The 18,490-nt window shown below is 40.0% G+C and overlaps 1 protein-coding gene across 1 annotated transcript; it reads left to right on the top strand.

Annotated features, from left to right (window-relative positions):
• Window positions 1-9,031: 9,031 nt before the first annotated feature.
• On the top strand, window positions 9,032-11,526 carry LOC134011407 (uncharacterized). Its single transcript, XM_062451023.1, is given in 2 exon segments — window positions 9,032-9,499; window positions 9,502-11,526. Coding segments are annotated over 2 exon segments (1,071 nt in total). The 5' UTR covers window positions 9,032-9,048; the 3' UTR covers window positions 10,122-11,526.
• The last annotated feature ends 6,964 nt before the right edge of the window (window positions 11,527-18,490 follow it).

Genomic DNA, 18,490 nt, shown 5'->3' with positions numbered 1-18,490 from the left:
TGTCAATCTGTTCATGAAAATAATTAATTTCAGCCTAAACCGTACAACGGAACGTTAAATCCAATTCAACCAACGCAATCGCTACCGAGACGAACACAGCAGGTACTGTTTGATGGTACTGTTTGAATCGCGATTCCATCTTCTACTGCCGGTAACGTCGTAGAATAATCTTCAAAGGGGGTTCTTTATTAATGAATGAATGCAATGAGTAGGCTAAATGCATGAAAATATCACGAGAAGGGAAAAACTTAAAAGGACGTTTAAGTCATAGAGATTAGGTCAATTTTTACACTGGTCTGCCAAATGTATTCGTTTTGATTCAACGATGAGGCTGCCTCTTGCAGGGGACATGAGAAGACATCTATTTCATTCTACACCTCACTCGTATTTTCAGTTGTAAATGAGCAGCAAAAAAAAAATGCTTTTAAATCTATGTAATCTTTATAAATAATAAGTATGCATTTTTATATAAAATACAGAAATATCAGTTGTAAAAATGTCATTAAAAAACGGACCCCTGTGCAACCGACGCAAGCAAGCACACCCTACAATTTCCACAGAAATTGTATCCTCTCTAGTTGGGTGTGCTTTGCCTTCGGCAAGGGCACAACCTTTGTTCTCTCACATATATATTTATTTATTATTATTTATTTTCGCCCCCCTAAGGATCAGTCAATATTTGGACTACATACACAACGGCGGTGTCAAAAGGTTCGTCTTGGTAGCGATTGAGTTGCTTCTATTGGGATTTACGTTCCGTTGCATGGTTTAAGTGGAAATTAAGTTTTTGTGGCGAAAAGTGAAGCTAACGGTGGCTAACTTGCTAGCCACAGTCAATGACGCTACTTACGTCACCAACGTCACTAAAACTCGCGAGGCCAGGGTGATAACTATTTACTAATTTTACTTTGTGATATGACACACAATTGTGACGTGTAATGTACAATATAAGCTGATTTTATTAAGGAAGTACATCCACTTTCGGAAACAGTAGTCTACTATGTCACTGAAGTATTAGCATCATGACATTAGCCTCTGTTGCCCGGGCAACACATACTACAGTGGTCTATGATGCATCTGTTTTCAATCGTTAAAATAAACATTCCTCATAAATACATTTTCGTTGTAGGATTTATTATGACATTACATTACAAGTAAACGATTTGTGGGTGAAATTATCATTACCTGTGGTTTCAAACCAGTGTTGCTCACTGCAAGGCTGTAGCCTACGCGAGACACTACAAAAACATCTAGCTTACACAACTGTAGGAAGTCAAACGGCGACAGAACATGTTCGGCACTCCCCTTACTTAAATCAAAAGTCTATCTAACTACTAACCTGAACTTCATTGCCACAGCCTAAACTTTGTCAATCTGTTCATGAAAATAATTAATTTCAGCCTAAACCGTACAACGGAACGTTAAATCCAATTCAACCAACGCAATCGCTACCAAGACGAACACAGCAGTAGTCTAGTACTGTACCGTAGTAGTACAATTTACCGGGGCAGCTTCTCCACACAGGGCTATATTGCATTTTGTGTTGTTACTGACAATGATCGCTACCAGTGAGCTTTTTATGAATGAGCGATTTTCCACTAAATAAATGTCAAGCTTATTTACGTTTTGGGGGGAATATTTTCAGTTAGCGGATGGTAGGCTACTGTTTGAATTGCGATTCCATCTTCTACTGCCGGTGTTACGTCCCAACTGGTTCCCAATTTAACTGGTTCCCCAGCTGTGCGTGCACCTATCAGTCTGCCTCTATCACCAGATTCGTCACAAATTCACAAACATATTACTGGCGATTTTCAAGTCGGATCTCATATTTGCTGCGGCAAATATAAAAGTAGGCCTATAGGCTACGTGCGCACTACATTAGGCTACCATTCGCGACAAAATAAATGGAGACAAAATAAAACATTTGCTGGCTCGCATGAAGTGGGATTCGATCGCACTAGAGCAAAAACACGTGCGCACCAAAGTCCATTGATTTACACAGCGAGCTAAACAAGCTCAAAAGTTTTGGCTAAATCGTTACGTATTTGTTAACTACGTTGGCCCTCAGGTAACACTTTGATTTGGCTTCTTCTGAATCAACTGGTTCCCATAGACACTACCCGAATGTAAGCTACTATGCACGTATTTGGGGTTGTTTTCGAGGCAATAGCCGTATTTTCCACGACATCACAGCTCCTTCTGACACCACATATAAAAAATTCATACTAAGAACGTCGCTGCTAACCCAGACAATACGATCAAAATACGCGCAACACAATATGGAAACATTCGTTTCCTACGTGATTTCGTGTAGCCTATGGCTGAGTGTTTCTTCGCTATAGAAATCAATTCATTTCATAATTGTATATTCTGAACAAATGTAGTGAGCACTACATTACAACCATTCACGCCATAATAAATGGAACTCCAAATACGTGATGAGTATAGCCTACATTCGGGTAGTGTCTACGGTAACTAGTTGATTCAGAAGAACCAAAACAACATGTTGCCTGAAGGCCAACGTAGTTAACAAATTCGTGACTGAATTCCTGTAACACTCATGTGCATCAGTAGCTCGTGGTGTAATGCAACGAATTATACCAAGGTATATGTTTTTGCTCGTGGGATCGAATCCCACTCGAATCTTTTATTTTCTTAGCTTCCATTTATTATGGCGTGAATGTCTGTAATGTAGTGCTCATTACATTTGTTCAGAATATGCAATTATGAAATGAATTGATTTCCAAAGATATAGCGAAGAAACACCCATTCATAGGCTACACGAAATCGCATAGGAATTGAATGTTTCCATGTTGTGTTACGCGTATTTTGATCGTATGGTCTGGGTTAGCAGCGACGTTCTTAGTATGAATTTTTAATATGTGGTGTCAGAAGGAGCTGTGATGTCGTGGAAAATATGGCTATTGCCTCGAAAACAACCCCAAATACAGGGGCGGTTTTAGGCACGGGCGGACCGGGCAGCCGCCCGGGGCACAATTTTTTCATGTCACGTGGGGGGCGCACGAGCATAAAATAAATAAATAAAAATCTCTGCGCCGCGAAGCGGTTTTCTCTTTTCTATCATTTCACTGTGTGGGGAATTGGCAAATTGGCGCCCCCTTCAGGCAGCTGCAGGCACCCCTGCTTGCTGAGAAGGTGCCGTGCACAGAAGCTGTGTGAAAAAAGGGGAGAGGGACAGACAGCTCATCTGACTGGGTCTCCCAAATGGAACGGACAATTCATAATATTATAAATATAGGCCTAAAGTTCCTGCACATTTTTGTTTTTTTTAATTGTGTGAAATGGCGAATTAAAAAAAATGGGTATAGGCTAATTCTTACGTTTGTTAGCCTTTTTGCTATGATACTTGCTATGCAACAACAATATTTCGGTTTTAACTCAACAAACACGAGATAACATTTCACCATAATAGTGTGCTTTGCAACAAAACTGTTACAAGTTCAGTTATTATTTATTTTCATTATTTAGGTTAGGCCCTGTAATTAGCCAACGGAATTTTCAAATCTGTAGGTAGTTTCAAAGACGAACATTTGCTATTTGCAACAACTATATTTCGTGACAAAGTATAGTTTAACGTCATAACTAAAAGTGTTCCTCCATAAAAGTTATATTAATATAGCATGTAATAACAGACATTTAGCTTGTAAGGGCATGTTTATGTAACCCTCCTATTATGTTTGGTGTCAATTTGACCCCAGGCTGTTTTAGCTGTATAGAACATAATCGGGGGGGGGGGGGAGGGGGCGCGAAGGGCGTCTCGCCCTGGGTGTAATTCAATGTAGAACCGCCACTGCCCAAATACGTGCATAGTAGCTTACATTCGGGTAGTGTCTATGGGAACCAGTTGATTCAGAAGAAGCCAAATCAAAGTGTTACCTGAAGGCCAACGTAGTTAACAAATACGTAACGATTTAGCCAAAGCTTTTGAGCTTGTTTAGCTCGCTGTGTAAATCAATGGACTTTGGTGCGCACGTGTTTTTGCTCTAGTGCGATCGAATCCCACTTCATGCGAGCCTGCAAATGTTTTATTTTGTCTCCATTTATTTTGTCGCGAATGGTAGCCTAATGTAGTGCGCACGTAGCCTATAGGCCTACTTTTATATTTGCCGCAGCAAATATGAGATCCGACTTGAAAATCGCCAGTAATATGTTTGTGAATTTGTGACGAATCTGGTGATAGAGGCAGACTGATAGGTGCACGCACAGCTGGGGAACCAGTTAAATTGGGAACCAGTTGGGACGTAACACCGGTAACGTCGTAGAATAATCTTCAAAGGGGGTTCTTTATTAATGAATGAATGCAGTAGGCTAAATGCCTGAAAATATCACGAGAAGGGAAAACTTAAAAGGACGTTTAAGTCATAGAGATTAGGTCAATTTTTACACCGGTCTGCCAAATTTATTCGTTTTGATTCAGCTATGAGGCTGCCTCTTGCAGGGGAAATGAGAATACATCATATTTCATTCTACACTTCACTCGTTGACTCTTGAGTTTTAAATGAGCAGCAAAAAAAAGATGCTTTTAAATCTATGTAATCTTTATAAATAATAAGTAGGCCCTATGCATTTTTATATAAAATATACAGAAATATCAGTTGTAAAAATGTCATTAAAAAACAGACCCCTGTGCAACCGACACAAGCAAGCACACCCTACAATTTCCCCAGAAATTGTACCCTCTCTAGTTCACATATTACTCTCATTCCGATAATAGGACAGTGTAGCACAACATCGACATCAACATCGTTTTTCAAGTGCAGCTCCAAAGTACGTCTATTTTCTTGAGACAATCATTCGGATTTTACGAGTAGCACGACATACAAATCGTATAGGCTCTAAAGTGAATTAAATAGTCTAATGACAGTTTCCTCAAAGCCTAAGACGAGGGAACCTAGGCTTGTAAAAATCGCCTCGGTTCGTCAAACTACAACTAGCAATACGCTAGAAAGGCAGTGCGCGTTCACGCGTAGGGGAGTGGGATTCTGCGGGGGAGTGAGAATTCGGTCCAACACCGGCAGGAATCAAGCGTGTCTTCCCTGGAGTTCTTAGTCGAGCCTGCCACTTATCACCCAATCAAAAAAAAGAAAGAGTCTACGCAATAGCCAATCAGAAAATAGCACTATTGTATCTGGGTAAGATTTAACGCAACAACCAATGGACAAAAAGCATATCCTGGATTTGCTAACGTGATTCTGCTACAACGTCTTCCGAAAGTTTTGTTCACCCACAGAGCACACCACTGGAGCTCGAGCATCACTTTGAGCACAGAGTAAGTCATGATCTCCTGTTTTAATGTTACAACTAATTCACAACTTGTTTGACACAAACAATGACAACTTAGAAAATGTTAGAAAATGTTTCTTAATAATTAGCATCAGTTTTTCATGAGTGTCTGTAACTTAACCAACAGTTTTACAGCCTGTTCACTGACAACACCTGCTCAGAACAAGTAGTCTAGGCAGTGGCGATTTTAGACCCTTTTTAGGGGTGCTCAAGCACCCCTAAATTTCATCTCAGCACCCCTAAAAATAATAATTAAAGAAATATATATATTATTGTTTATTATCATTTGATGCTGGTAGTTCATGAAGAAAGGGATATCCTTAGTTTTTTCATTCATTCAATATTTTGCATAATAATACATAAATGTATTCATTGTTATCCAGTGAGGGGGGGGGGGGGGGTAGAGGGTCGTGGCCGTGGCCAACACAGCATTTTACCCGTGCTTCCCAACTTTACAACTGGCTGTGGAACCAATGCTATACCAAAAATGTATTTATGGTTAAAAGAACATGACATTGTTTACAAGATCACAGATTCTACATAGATCTAGCCTCTTAATTTTGCTCCAGAGTGCACCAGATTCATGCGTTTAACTTTAAAATGTAATCAATTGGGACCATGCCCCCGGACCCCCCTAGAGGGTCGGGGGTTCGCCGTATCCTTCTCACCTTTTTCACCCTTGACCTGTTTGCATGCCTGTTATTAGCAAGGGGGTTTTGCACTTTTGCAAGGCACTGTATTCATGTCACATTGTCATTGGGGGCTGAGCACCCCTAAAGGTCTGATCCTAGAATCGCCCCTGAGTCTAGGCCTAGTCATATTTTCATTATCACACGATGTCTGACATATTGTCACATTAGAAACATATTTTTCCAAATAGGCTTAATAATTTTATTAGTACTAAATACATTTAAGTGTTTTGCATAGTCGATGTTATAGGTCACTTTTAAAATCATGTCATACCTTATCATTGTATCCTGGCCATGGATGCATTAATCATTGCTGCCTTCAAAGATGTCAGGTAAAAAGCAATTAATTAATTAATTAATTTTGAGGGGGGGGGGGCTGGGGGAGTGGATATGTCACTCTTGCCTGTCTTCAAAACTTGAGAGCCCTGTCAAATAGCCATGTTTTACCTTGTATCGCCTTGGAACGTATAGTACAAGTTCATACTAAGGGTAACGTTGACAAAGTGGTATTCGCTTACAAAGGGTATGGTAAGTAACACCATGGAAACAAACACGGCTTAAGCCTTTTACAGTCCAGTTTCAGATTACTTACTGAGTAAATAGCCATGTTTTACCTGGTATCGCCTTGGAACGTATAGTACAAGTTCATACTAGTAGAGTATTTTGTTCGTAATTCTGCTGGAGCTTGGCCGTCTTTACCTACTTAGTAGCAGTGGTATTTACCCAATAACACATTATAATTTACCATATATATATCCCGTAGTTACCAACTTACTACCAGCGGTATTTAAATAGTAATATTTATAAGTTTCCAGGTAAATACTAAGTTTTGTCTTCTGTCTTTCCCTAATTAGGACCAGTGAAAATGACCCAGTAATGACCAGCACGTTATTATTTAGTTAATGGGTAAATACTTCGAATTATCTAGGTATTTACCACCTTGATACCAATCGGTAATACCCAATAATACAGAAAATATACCCAGTAATGACCAGCACGTTAGTATTTAGTTAATGGGTAAATATTTCGAATTATCTAGGTATTTACCACCTTGGTACCAATCGGTAATACCCAATAAAACACATAACATACCCTTTACTTTCTATGTAAATACCTAGTACTTAAGGGACTGTAAAAGGAAGGGTTACCACACACTTTTGGTTCTCAACGAAGGCAGTCGCATTTTCTTTCCCTCTCCTCCCCCTGACCTTCCCTGCTTGCTTCCCTGTTTGCTTCCCTGCCTGGCTTCTATCGTATTGTCTAGTTATTCACGGAGAAATGCTCTGAAGTTTCAATCATTTGGACAGTTTTTGATGATATTACTCAAAATCAAATACTTCGGATAGGGGCAAAGTGGATCGACTACAACCACAAAAAGGAACAACCTGAGAGGACTGAAGCCCAAGGAGAACAGAAGTATTTTGGGCTTCTCTCCCAGACTGACCACAGACAAGCAAGCTAAAGCTTGTTCCCTGTAGAACTATGGCTTGCAACGATTGCAAACAACTTACTCAGAGGATAGTCGAACTGGAGCTAAGAGTCAGAACCCTCTTAGATATCAGAGAGACCGAAGACTTTATAGATTCCATGCTACCTAGCCCGGAGGCTAAGCTACCGGCCAATGAGCCACCCTTGGAACCAGCTTTCTATCCACCGGCCGTTGGACCGGATGAGTGATGGCCTGCTCTCGGCGCTAAACCAAAGGGGCCTAGCGCCGCTTCTACCTTCATCGGAGATGGGACTGGCACCAAGGATAAACAGCAAAAAAAGCGAGGCAGAAACTCTTCCCGCATCATCTCTCCTCCTGTCACACTCAGAAACAGATTCGAACCACTGGGAACTCTCTCTCCCTTGTGTGTGGAATCCAAGGCGAAGAGGCACAGGAGTGCTAGCCACGCAGCTAACAAACATGAAGGGCCCAGATCGCCGACACACCATGATGGTAGCTACTACACACATGCAAATCCAACACATCATCGTCTGCTGCGACCGGGAGTCCTCCATTTCACTCCAAGCCCCTCTCGGACCACTCGAGGCACTGTTCGACCCCCTATCAAGCCTAATCAGACAACAATACCACAGGATTATCAAGATCCAAGGTATGCTAAGACTACCCACAGCTCATCAACACTTAGAGGAGCTAACGCTGCTAGCACTATAGAATCTACTGCTAGCACTGAAACAGTGGCTAACCTTGGTCTTGCACAAGGTCCTATCATTGCTAACCCAAATAAGATAAGAACTGGCTCCGGAGCAACTGATAAGGCAAACGTTAGAAATGCAAACACAACACCACATATGGCCACTATCTTGATTGGAGATGCCATGACAGCACATGTTAAACTGGCAAAGACAGAAAATATTTGACTTAGCAACATCAGCAGCATCTGTCGAGGAACTGTCATCAGAGGTACAAACAATCCTCAACAATAAACCAAACAACCCTAAGATTATCATCCACACTGGCTCGTTTGATATCCTACACAAGAAAACTGGCACTGAGATACTTAAAAAACATTTCACCCAGCTACTGAACACACTTAACAGATATCAAGATGTATTCATCAGTGGACCGATTGCATGCTTTCGCAGAGGAAAAGAAGCCTTCAGTCGACTACTATCTTTCAACACATGGTTGGCATCTGTCTGTCTGACACACAAACTGAGATTTATCGATAATTTCAATGTGTTCTGGAACTGTGCAGACTGTTTTCAAGCTGACGGACTCCACCCAAACCGTAGAGGATCTCGACTACTAACAGCAAACATCAGTCACATGCTCCTGACCACAAATCAAGTTTCTCTCCCTATCCCTGTTGTGTCTAAGCTGACTGACGCATCCCAAACAACCTCCCATGGAACAGAACAGAACATTCAAACAGCCTCCTGCAAGGACATGGGCCCTGCACAGATCTGCACCCCCCGGATGAATTCCCTTGTGATGGAACAGCTCAGTGACATAGACTTTCCCAAAGAAAAGCTACGCTAGGACAGCCACCATGCTATTTCATTGGACATACCGGTCATCATCACAAACAGAAAATGGCATGGTAAAATGCATGGTTACAAACCTGAAACTAATGTTAGAAGTCACAGAACTATCCATATTCTTCCAACAGATTTATCTACCCCTGTTTTATCTGTTAATATCCCACAGATGAAACTGGCCCTTCTAAATGTTAGATCACTAAATAACAAAACATTTCTAGTTAATGATCTGGTCAAAGAAAACAACTTAGACTGCATCTGTCTAACAGAAACCTGGCTAAACAATGACACGGCAACAGCAACTTTGATAGAAGCGTGTCCGCCCGATTACAGCTTTCACCAAGTTTCTAGGACATCAAAAAAAGGTGGAGGAGTCGCAGCTATTTTCTCCTCTAATCTGTTGTTCAAAATCACTGAGCTAAGTGAATTCACATCATATGAATATCTTGCTATAGAGCTCAAAACCGAATCAATACTTTTTGTTATTATATATCGGCCACCCAAGCACTCGCCAATATTCAAGAATTCTCTGAACTATTAAGCCTATGTGTCACTAGATATGACAAAGTAGTTTTAAACGGAGACTTAAATATCCAAGCAAATAAAAAAGCAGACCCAAGAACTATTGAGCTCTTAAATCTCCTCGACAGTTTCAATCTAACTCAACACATAACAGACCCAACACACCGGCACGGAAACACACTAGATCTAGTGATAACAACTGGACTAAATATCAATAATATTTCAATAACTGATCTACCCCTCTCAGACCATCATTATATACTTTTTAATGTGGAAATTATCCTAACAAAAAACAAAAAAGAATTCTTAGTCCATAGAAGATATTTAGACGATACAGCTATGATGAAATTTTCTGAACAATTTGCTCTATATGAGCCGACTAACCATTATTGCTCTCTGAATGAAATGGTAGAGAACCTCAATGATGCACTATTATCTGTGTTAGACTCTTGCACTGTTGCACCACTGAAAACCAAAAAGAAGTGCACAAGCAGAACCTCCCCATGGCTGAGAAATAAAAATGTTAGTGAAACGAAAATAAAATGCAGAGAGAAAATGGAGGAAAACAAAGATCACTATCCACTACAATATCTACAAAGATACACTAACCACCTATAACAAAACCATCCGTCTAGCAAGGAGAGAATATTTCTCCAACATTATTACATAAAATGACAGAATTTCCAGTGTTCTTTTCTCCACCATTGACCAGCTGCTAAACACTGTCCCTGCTCCACCTCCATCCTCAGCAGTTAAATGTGAAGAGCTTGCTTTGTTCTTCAAGAACAAATTACCTTTGATCAGAGCTAGTATTATTAATAGTGGGGTCGAAACTGACATCAGTAGATTCTGCAACATAACCATGAGCACATTTACCTGTATCACACTTAGTGAACTTTCCAAAATTGTCAGCGAATCTAACTCCACAACCTCAGATATTGATCCTATACCCACAATATTCTTTAAGCGAGTATTTGATAGTGTCTCAGGTCCGGTGCTAGAGATTATAAACACATCCCTTAGAACATAATCAGAGAACATAACATAGATTTCCATAGCTATGCGGATGACACACAACTATATATATCCACTGAACCCAACGATGCAACGGCCATCAATTCCATTACCAACTGCCTGTTGGCAATAAACAAATGGATGAATGATAACTTTCTTAAATTAAATGAAGACAAAACCGAAGTCCTACTATGTGGCCCCAAATCCAAAAGAGAGATGCTTACTAAGAATCTAGGAGGCTTAACCCCCTGTCTTAAACCAGAGGTGACGAGTCTCGGTGTAATCCTGGACTCAGATTTGAATTTCAACTCTCACATTAATAAAGTGACCAAAACAGCTTTCTTTCACCTGAGGAATATAGCAAAGGTACGACTATTCATAAACCAAAATGATGCAGAGAAGTTAATTCATGCTTTTATATCCAGCCGGCTGGACTACTGTAACGCACTTTTCACTGGTCTTCCCAAGAAAACCACTGAAAGACTACAGCTCATTCAAAATTCTGCAGCTAGATTATTAACCTACACTGGCTCCCCGTTACCTTCAGAATTGACTTTAAGGTCCTTTTCCTCACTCTCTACACGGTCCTTGTCCAGCTCTACACGGACAAGGACCTAGCTACATTGCTAACTCCCTTATAAACTACACACCAGCTAGAACACTGCGATCATCAAATGCAGGCCTATTAGAGGTCACCAGAAGCAGTCATAAGAAGATTGGTGATTCAGCCTTTGTCAATTACGCCCCAAAACTATGGAACAAATTACCCATAAATATTAGGGAAGCAAATACGCTAGACATTTTTAAAAGACAGCTTAAAACCTACCTTTTTACTGAAGCATTTAAGTAATTTTATCTCAGAAGGGTTTTACTACTTTTATTAGCTAAATTATTGTTTAATTATTACTTTTATCACTTGTATTATTGTTTTTATTGATTTTATGTAAAGTACCTTGAGCTACAATTTTTGTATGAAATGTACTATATAAATAAAGTCTTACTTACTTACTTACTACTTACTATTAGCATCTGACGCGGGCTCTATCTCTGTCCTGGTTCTCCTAGACCTAAGTGCAGCTTTTGACACTGTGGATCATGAGATTCTCCTGGAACGTATGGAGAACTATGTTGGGATTTCTGGTACTTCACTTCAGTGGTTTAGATCGTATCTATCTGACAGATCACAATTTGTCCACTATGATGGCTGCTCATCCAGGAGTTCCACTGTAAAAAACGGAGTACCACAGGGTTCAGTTCTAGGCCCTCTGTTATTCTCGCTTTATATGCTGCCTTTAGGAAACATAATTAGAAGCTCTGGGGTAAATTTTCACTGTTATGCAGATGATACTCAGCTATATATGTCTATAAAGCCTGGAGAATTACCACAGGCCATGGAAAAATGTGTTTCTGGGTTAAGAACTTGGATGACAGCAAATTTCCTTCTTCTCAATTCGGATAAAACAGAGATTCAAATTTTCGGTACTAAAAAATACAGAAATAATTTATCCAATCTGACCTTAGACTTAGATGGCGTCAAAGTCTCTCCAAGCCAGCTGGTAAAAAATCTAGGAGTTACAATGGACCCAGACCTTTCGTTTGAGTACCATATTAAGCAAATTACCAGAACTGCATTTTTCCATCTACGTAACATAGCCAAAATACGAAAATTCCTCTCAAAGGATGATGCTGAAATACTAATACATGCATTTGTTACATCCCGACTGGACTACTGCAATGTGTTGTTCTCTGGCCTCCCAATTACCTACTTAAAAAATTTACAGCGGGTGCAAAATTCTGCTGCTAGACTATTGACTAGAACCAGAAAGTTCGATCACATAACATCTACTCTCGTCTCTCTACACTGGCTCCCTATCCAAGCCAGAGCTGATTTCAAAGTTCTATTACTAACCTACAAATATCTGCATGGATTGGCACCACCTTACCTCTCTGGTCTCCTCGCACCCTATCACCCCACAAGGACACTTAGATCTCAAGATGCCGGCTATCTGGTGGTTCCCAAAATTAAGAAAAAAACGGCTGGAGGCAGGGCGTTCTCATATAGAGCACCTTTTCTTTGGAACAAATTACCTGTCTCAATTAAGGAGGCTGATACTGTTTCGACATTCAAAATTAGGTTAAAAACGTTCTTGTTTAGTCAATTCTATGACTGTTAAATGTAAGTGTGTGTATGTACTTTCTATGTAAACCTGGGGTGTGTGTTTGTCTGTGTGTATCACATGTAACTTTTACATGTAACATCTAGATTTAGATCGATCTAACTGAACGAACACAACAACTGAAATCCCTCGCACGGCTGTTGTAACCAAACTATTTTCCACAAGTCTTTGCGTTTTTTGAAATGCCGCCCTGCATGCCGGGTACACAAGGGTGTTGACGCTGATTATCTATCTGTGCTCCGACTGCGTGATATGAGTATTAGCTTTGGTCAGCTTTGGGACAAAGGTTAAGAAACGGTTGACATTTCAAAGTAAAATTGCATGAAATTGCGCAGGGTATTTCAGAATGATGTCATCCTGTTTAACTAAACAGATAATCAAAATTATGACATGCCCAAAGGCAGCGGCTGGATTCGACCCTGTAACCTTGCGCCTTGCAGGACACCGTTTCAACCCACTGAGCTACCGTCAAGGCTGAGAACATGTGGTCGGTTACTGTATATAAAAAGAAGACTCTTCTCTTGTAGCACGCATTGTTCGATTCGGCCAAAGTTTAAACAGCTGTAATTCAATGATCTTTTGACATATCAAGGTGAAATTGTGCATGGTACTTCAGAACGATGTCATCCTGTTTAACTAAACAGGTATTCAAATTTAAGACAGGCTCAAAGACTGTGGCTGGATTCGACCCTACAACCTTATACTTTGCAGGTCACCATCCCAGCCCATTGAGCTATTCTCAGTGTTGAATATTCTCATGTTCAGTTACTGTATAAAAAAGTTAGCTGTTTCTCCTATGGCAAGCATTGTCAGATTTGGTCCAAGCTCAAACAGCTGTAATTCAGTCATATTTTCACACATCAAGGTGAAACTTTGCAGGGTACTTCAGGGGGATGTCACCTTTAAGCCTATTAGGTTTGAAAACCCATCATTCAAAATTACATTTGATTTAGTGACACAAACATATTGAGGCAATGTGGACAGTTACATAAATAGACGTTTTTAAATACATCAATGATACATATCTGTACAAAATTTCAAGTCAATTTTAACTTTTGTTTAAGAGGAGATCGATTTTGAAGGTTTTCCCAAATTATCATTGTACAGGAAAATCCATCATGGCGGACCTTATGGGTTTTTTGTTCCCCATGAGAAATAAGGCATGTACACCAAGTTTCAGAAGAATTTGAGCTATGGGGTGGAAATGCCATCACTTTGAAAATCAGACTTTAGGGCGTGGCCTGTGGCGCCCCTTACAGTCGTAGGTGTCCCATATTTGGTGTGGGGGTACCCACTCGGATGTATTATCAATGTGCCAAATTAGAACATTTGTGACCAATAACATGTTGAGTTATTGTGGCGCAAGGAGAAGAAGATTAATAATAATAATAATAAATATAGCTGCAAGCAGCAATGGCGGATTCCTCCTAAGATTGCGAACCATTGAAAAATGTATATTCTTCACAAATTGTCACTGTATAGAAACATCCATGCTGTAGACTTACCAATGGGATACCAAATCTGAAATGCAATACCATCAAGATCCACAAGGGCTTTTCTTTCAAGCCAAGGAGTGAAGGGAGGGGGCTTGGTGAGCCTACCCATTCCAGAAAGCCTTGTATCTGTGTGTATCAGGGCGTGGCCTGTAGCGTCACTTATGGGTGATATTGGGCCATTTGTGGTGTGGTAGTTACTCTTGGCCTATACTATCAATGTTTCAGGATTTGGAGAACTTTTTACCATTGCATACAAAATCGGAAATGCAAGACCATCAAAATCCACATGGGCCTTTGCTAAAGACCAAGCAATGAGTGGGGTCTTGGTCAGCCCACAATTGCCTGAAATGTTGTGTATGCGTCTCGCCAAGCTTGCGCGTGTGTCAAGGGAAAGGCTGAGTGTGTGAGAATGTGGAGCGCGCGCGCTGAGGAGCAGGGGAGACATTTCATTGGAAATTTCCTTAACAATTAGCCAAGCATGCATTTTTCAAATATTCACCAAAATTCAACTTTTCATCTTACAGTCAACTTTTTCTGAGATTTGTGTACAAAACATTCTCAAGAGTCTTCATGAACTTGTGATTCAATCAGAGTTTTTTGACTGGCGGATGTGTAAAGCATTATTTTAGCGTTAGAAATAAATTAGATTTCCTTTATTTCAATCATTTTTTAAGATATTAATTTGCCTTCTCACATAGGAACATGATGTAGTGTCTTTCACGTGACACACCAAGTTTGGTGTTGATATTTCAAAGATTTGCTGAGATTTGATCCAACTTCCTGTTTGGTTGCTTTGTTGACGAATTTGATTGGCTGTACCGGACAAACGGTTGTACAAAAAAATCCAATATGGCGGCTGTTATAGGTTCTTGAGGCTTTTTTGTTCCTCATGAGAAATAAGGCATATCTAATGAATTTCAGAATTTTGGGACAAATGGGATGCAAATGGCATCACTTTGTAAATGGACAATTGGGGCGTGGCCGTAGCGCCACCTATGGATAATAGTGCGTCATTTGTGGTGTGGTAGTTACTCCTGGCCTATACTATCAATGTTTCAGGATTTTGAGAACTTTTTCTAAAATGCATTACCATCAAGATCCACAAGGGCCTTCACTTCATGCCAAGGAATGAGTGGGGGCTTGGTCAGCCCACAATTGCCTGAAATGTTGTGTATGCGTCTCGCCAAGCCCGCGCGTGTGTCAAGGGAAAGGCTGAGTGTGTGAGAATGTGGAGCACGCGCGCGCTGAAGAGCAGGGGAGACATTACATTGGAAATTTCGTTAGCAATTAGCCAAGCATGCATGTTTCAAATATTCACAAAAAATCGACTTTTCATGTTACAGTCAACTTTTTCTCAGATTTGTGTACTCAACATTCTCAAGAGTCTTCATATGAATTTGTGATTGAATCAGAGTATCAGTTTTTGGCCGGCGGATGTGTAAAGCATTATTTTAGCGTTAGCGATATATTCGATTTGCTTTATATCAATCAATTTTGGAGGTATGAAGTTGTCTTTGCACATGGTAACATGTTGTAGTGCCTTCCACCGATATACCAACTTTGGTGTTGATATCTCAAAGATTTGCTGAGATTTGATCCAAATTCCTGTTTGGTTGCTTTGTTGCCGATTTTGATTGGCTGTACCGGACAAACGGTTTTGAAAATCAAATATAAAAGTAATACCTGAGTGAGGGTTGCTCTGACCATGATGTATGCCAATTCTGGGGAAGATTGGAAAAAAATTGTAGGAGGAGTAGGCTTTCAAAGGTTTTTGATAAAACCGGAAATGGCGGAAAATCTATATAACCGGAAATTGACGTCATAGGGTGCGTTGAACTCGTCTTGATCCAGTGAATCCAATGGTACCTCATTTTTGAAAATCAGTCATACGGTTCAAAAGTTGCGTGTGTAAACACAAGTCCAACTTTGACCCATTGGTGGCGCTAGAGTGGTCTAATAGGATACATGAAACTTGGTGTAGGTATAGAAGGAACTGTCCTTAATGAGTGTGCCAAATTTCTCAAAAAGTTATCCAAGGGTTCTAGGGGCTGCCATTGACTCCCATGGAACTAGAATAATAACTAGAGAGGGTTCAATTTCTGGGGAAATTGTAGGGTGTGCTTGCTTGCGTCGGTTGCACAGGGGTCCGTTTTTGAATGACATTTTTACAACTGATTTCTGTATATTTTATATGAAAAAACATACTTATTATTTATAAAGATTAAATAGATTTTTTTTTTTGCTGCTCATTTACAACTGAAAATACGAGTGAAGTGTAGAATGAAATAGATGTCTTCTCATTTCCCCTGCAAGAGGCAGCCTCATCGTTGAAACAAAACGAATAAATTTGGCAGACCGGTGTAAAAATTGACCAAATCTCTATGATTTAAACGTCATTTTAAGTTTTTCCCTTCTCATGATATTTTCAGGCATTTAGCCTACTCATTGCATTCATTCATTAATAAAGAACCCCCTTTGAAGATTATTCTACGACGTTACCCGGCAGTAGAAGATGGAATCGCGATTCAAACAGTACCATCTGCTAACTGAAAATATGCCCCCCAAAACGTAAATAAGCTTGATATTTATTTAATGGAAAATCGCTCATTTATAAAAAGCACACTGGTAGCGATCATTGTCAGTAACAACGCAAAATGCGATATAGCCCTGTATGGAGAAGCTGCCCCGGTAAATTGTACTACTACGGTACAGTACTAGACTACTGCTGTGTTCGTCTTGGTACTGTAGCGATTGCGTTGGTTGAATTGGATTTAACGTTCCGTTGTACGGTTTAAGCTGAAATTATTTATTTTCATGAACAGATTGACAACGTTTAGGATGTGGCAATGAAGTTCAGGTTAGTAGTTAGATAGACTTTTGATTTAAGTAAGGGGAGTGCCGAACATGTTCTGTCGCCGTTTGACTTCCTCAACAGCTGTGTAGTGTAGATGTTTTTGTAGTGTGTCTCGCGTAAGTTACAGCGTTGCAGTGAGCTACACTGGTTTGAAACCACAGGTAATGGTAATTTCACCAACAAATCGTTTACTAATGTCAGAATAAATCCTACAACGAAAATGTATATGTGAGGAATGTTTATTTTAACGATTGAAAACAGATACATCATAGACCACTGTAGTATGTGTTGCCAGGGCAACACAGGCTAATGTCATGATGCTAATACTTCAGTGAAATAGTAGACTACTGTTTCCGAAAGTAGATGTACTTCCTTAATAATATCAGCTTATACTGTACATTACACATCACAATTGTGTGTCATATCACAAAGTAAAATGAGTAAATAGTTATCACCCTGGCCTCTTTGCTTGTGGCGTTCCTGCAGCTGCCTTGCAGTAAATCTATAGTTAGCCTAGCTATCCCCCAAGTTAACAGATGCGAAACGAATGTTCTGCCAAAGGTAGTCACGCGTGTTTTCGTGACGTTAGTGACGTTAGTAACGTCAGTGACTGTGGCTAGCAAATTAGCCACCGTTAGCTTCACTTTTCGCCACAAAAACTTGACTTAAGCCCAAACCATGCAACGGAACGTAAATTCCAATAGAAGCAACGCAATCGCTACCAAGACGAACCTTTTGACACCGCCGTTGTGTATGTAGGCCAAATATTGACTGAGTTTTAGGGGGGCGAAAATAAACAATAAACAATAAATAATAATATATATGTGAGAGAACAAAGGTTGTGCTCTCGCCGAAGGCTTGAGCACACCCAATAACTAGAAAAGGCATTTCCTGCTGAAAATGCGTTGGAATGCTGAAATCTGAAATTGTTTTTTTTAAATGGCTGAAAATACAGAAATGAGAAAATACCCGCAAGCTGAAAGCTGAAATTGATTTAAAAAATGTGTGATTCACACAAAAGAGGGAGTGTGGAAGCTGAACTGCATCATCTAACAAAGCTAAGACCTTAAATAGCCTTGCGGGTATTTTGGGTCATTATTTGACTTGCTATTTTTACTTTGTCTAGGTCAGAGTTGGCGAACTCTGATAGCGTACAAGAACTGTGGTCGCGTGAAGTATTTAAACAAATATGTAAAACAATCTGTATTCTTGATCTGAGGCAAAGGATCTGTTAACAGAGAATACGGCCCATACTCTTGACCTGGGGAAAGGATATGTTAACAGAGTGTATGGTTTTATATATACAGACCAGGGGTGAACCAAATGTATGTGTGTTACTTGTAATCCTACTTTTATTAGTTATTTTATTGTAGAATCTTGGTTTAGTAAATTTGGGTCATTATTTGACTTGCTATTTTTACTTTGTCTAGGTCAGAGTTGGCGAAC

The sequence above is a fragment of the Osmerus eperlanus genome, chromosome 24 (genome assembly GCF_963692335.1).
Source record: "Osmerus eperlanus chromosome 24, fOsmEpe2.1, whole genome shotgun sequence".
In the NCBI taxonomy this organism is placed as follows: Eukaryota; Metazoa; Chordata; class Actinopteri; order Osmeriformes; family Osmeridae; genus Osmerus; species Osmerus eperlanus.
This window is presented reverse-complemented; position numbering and strand designations above follow the sequence as displayed.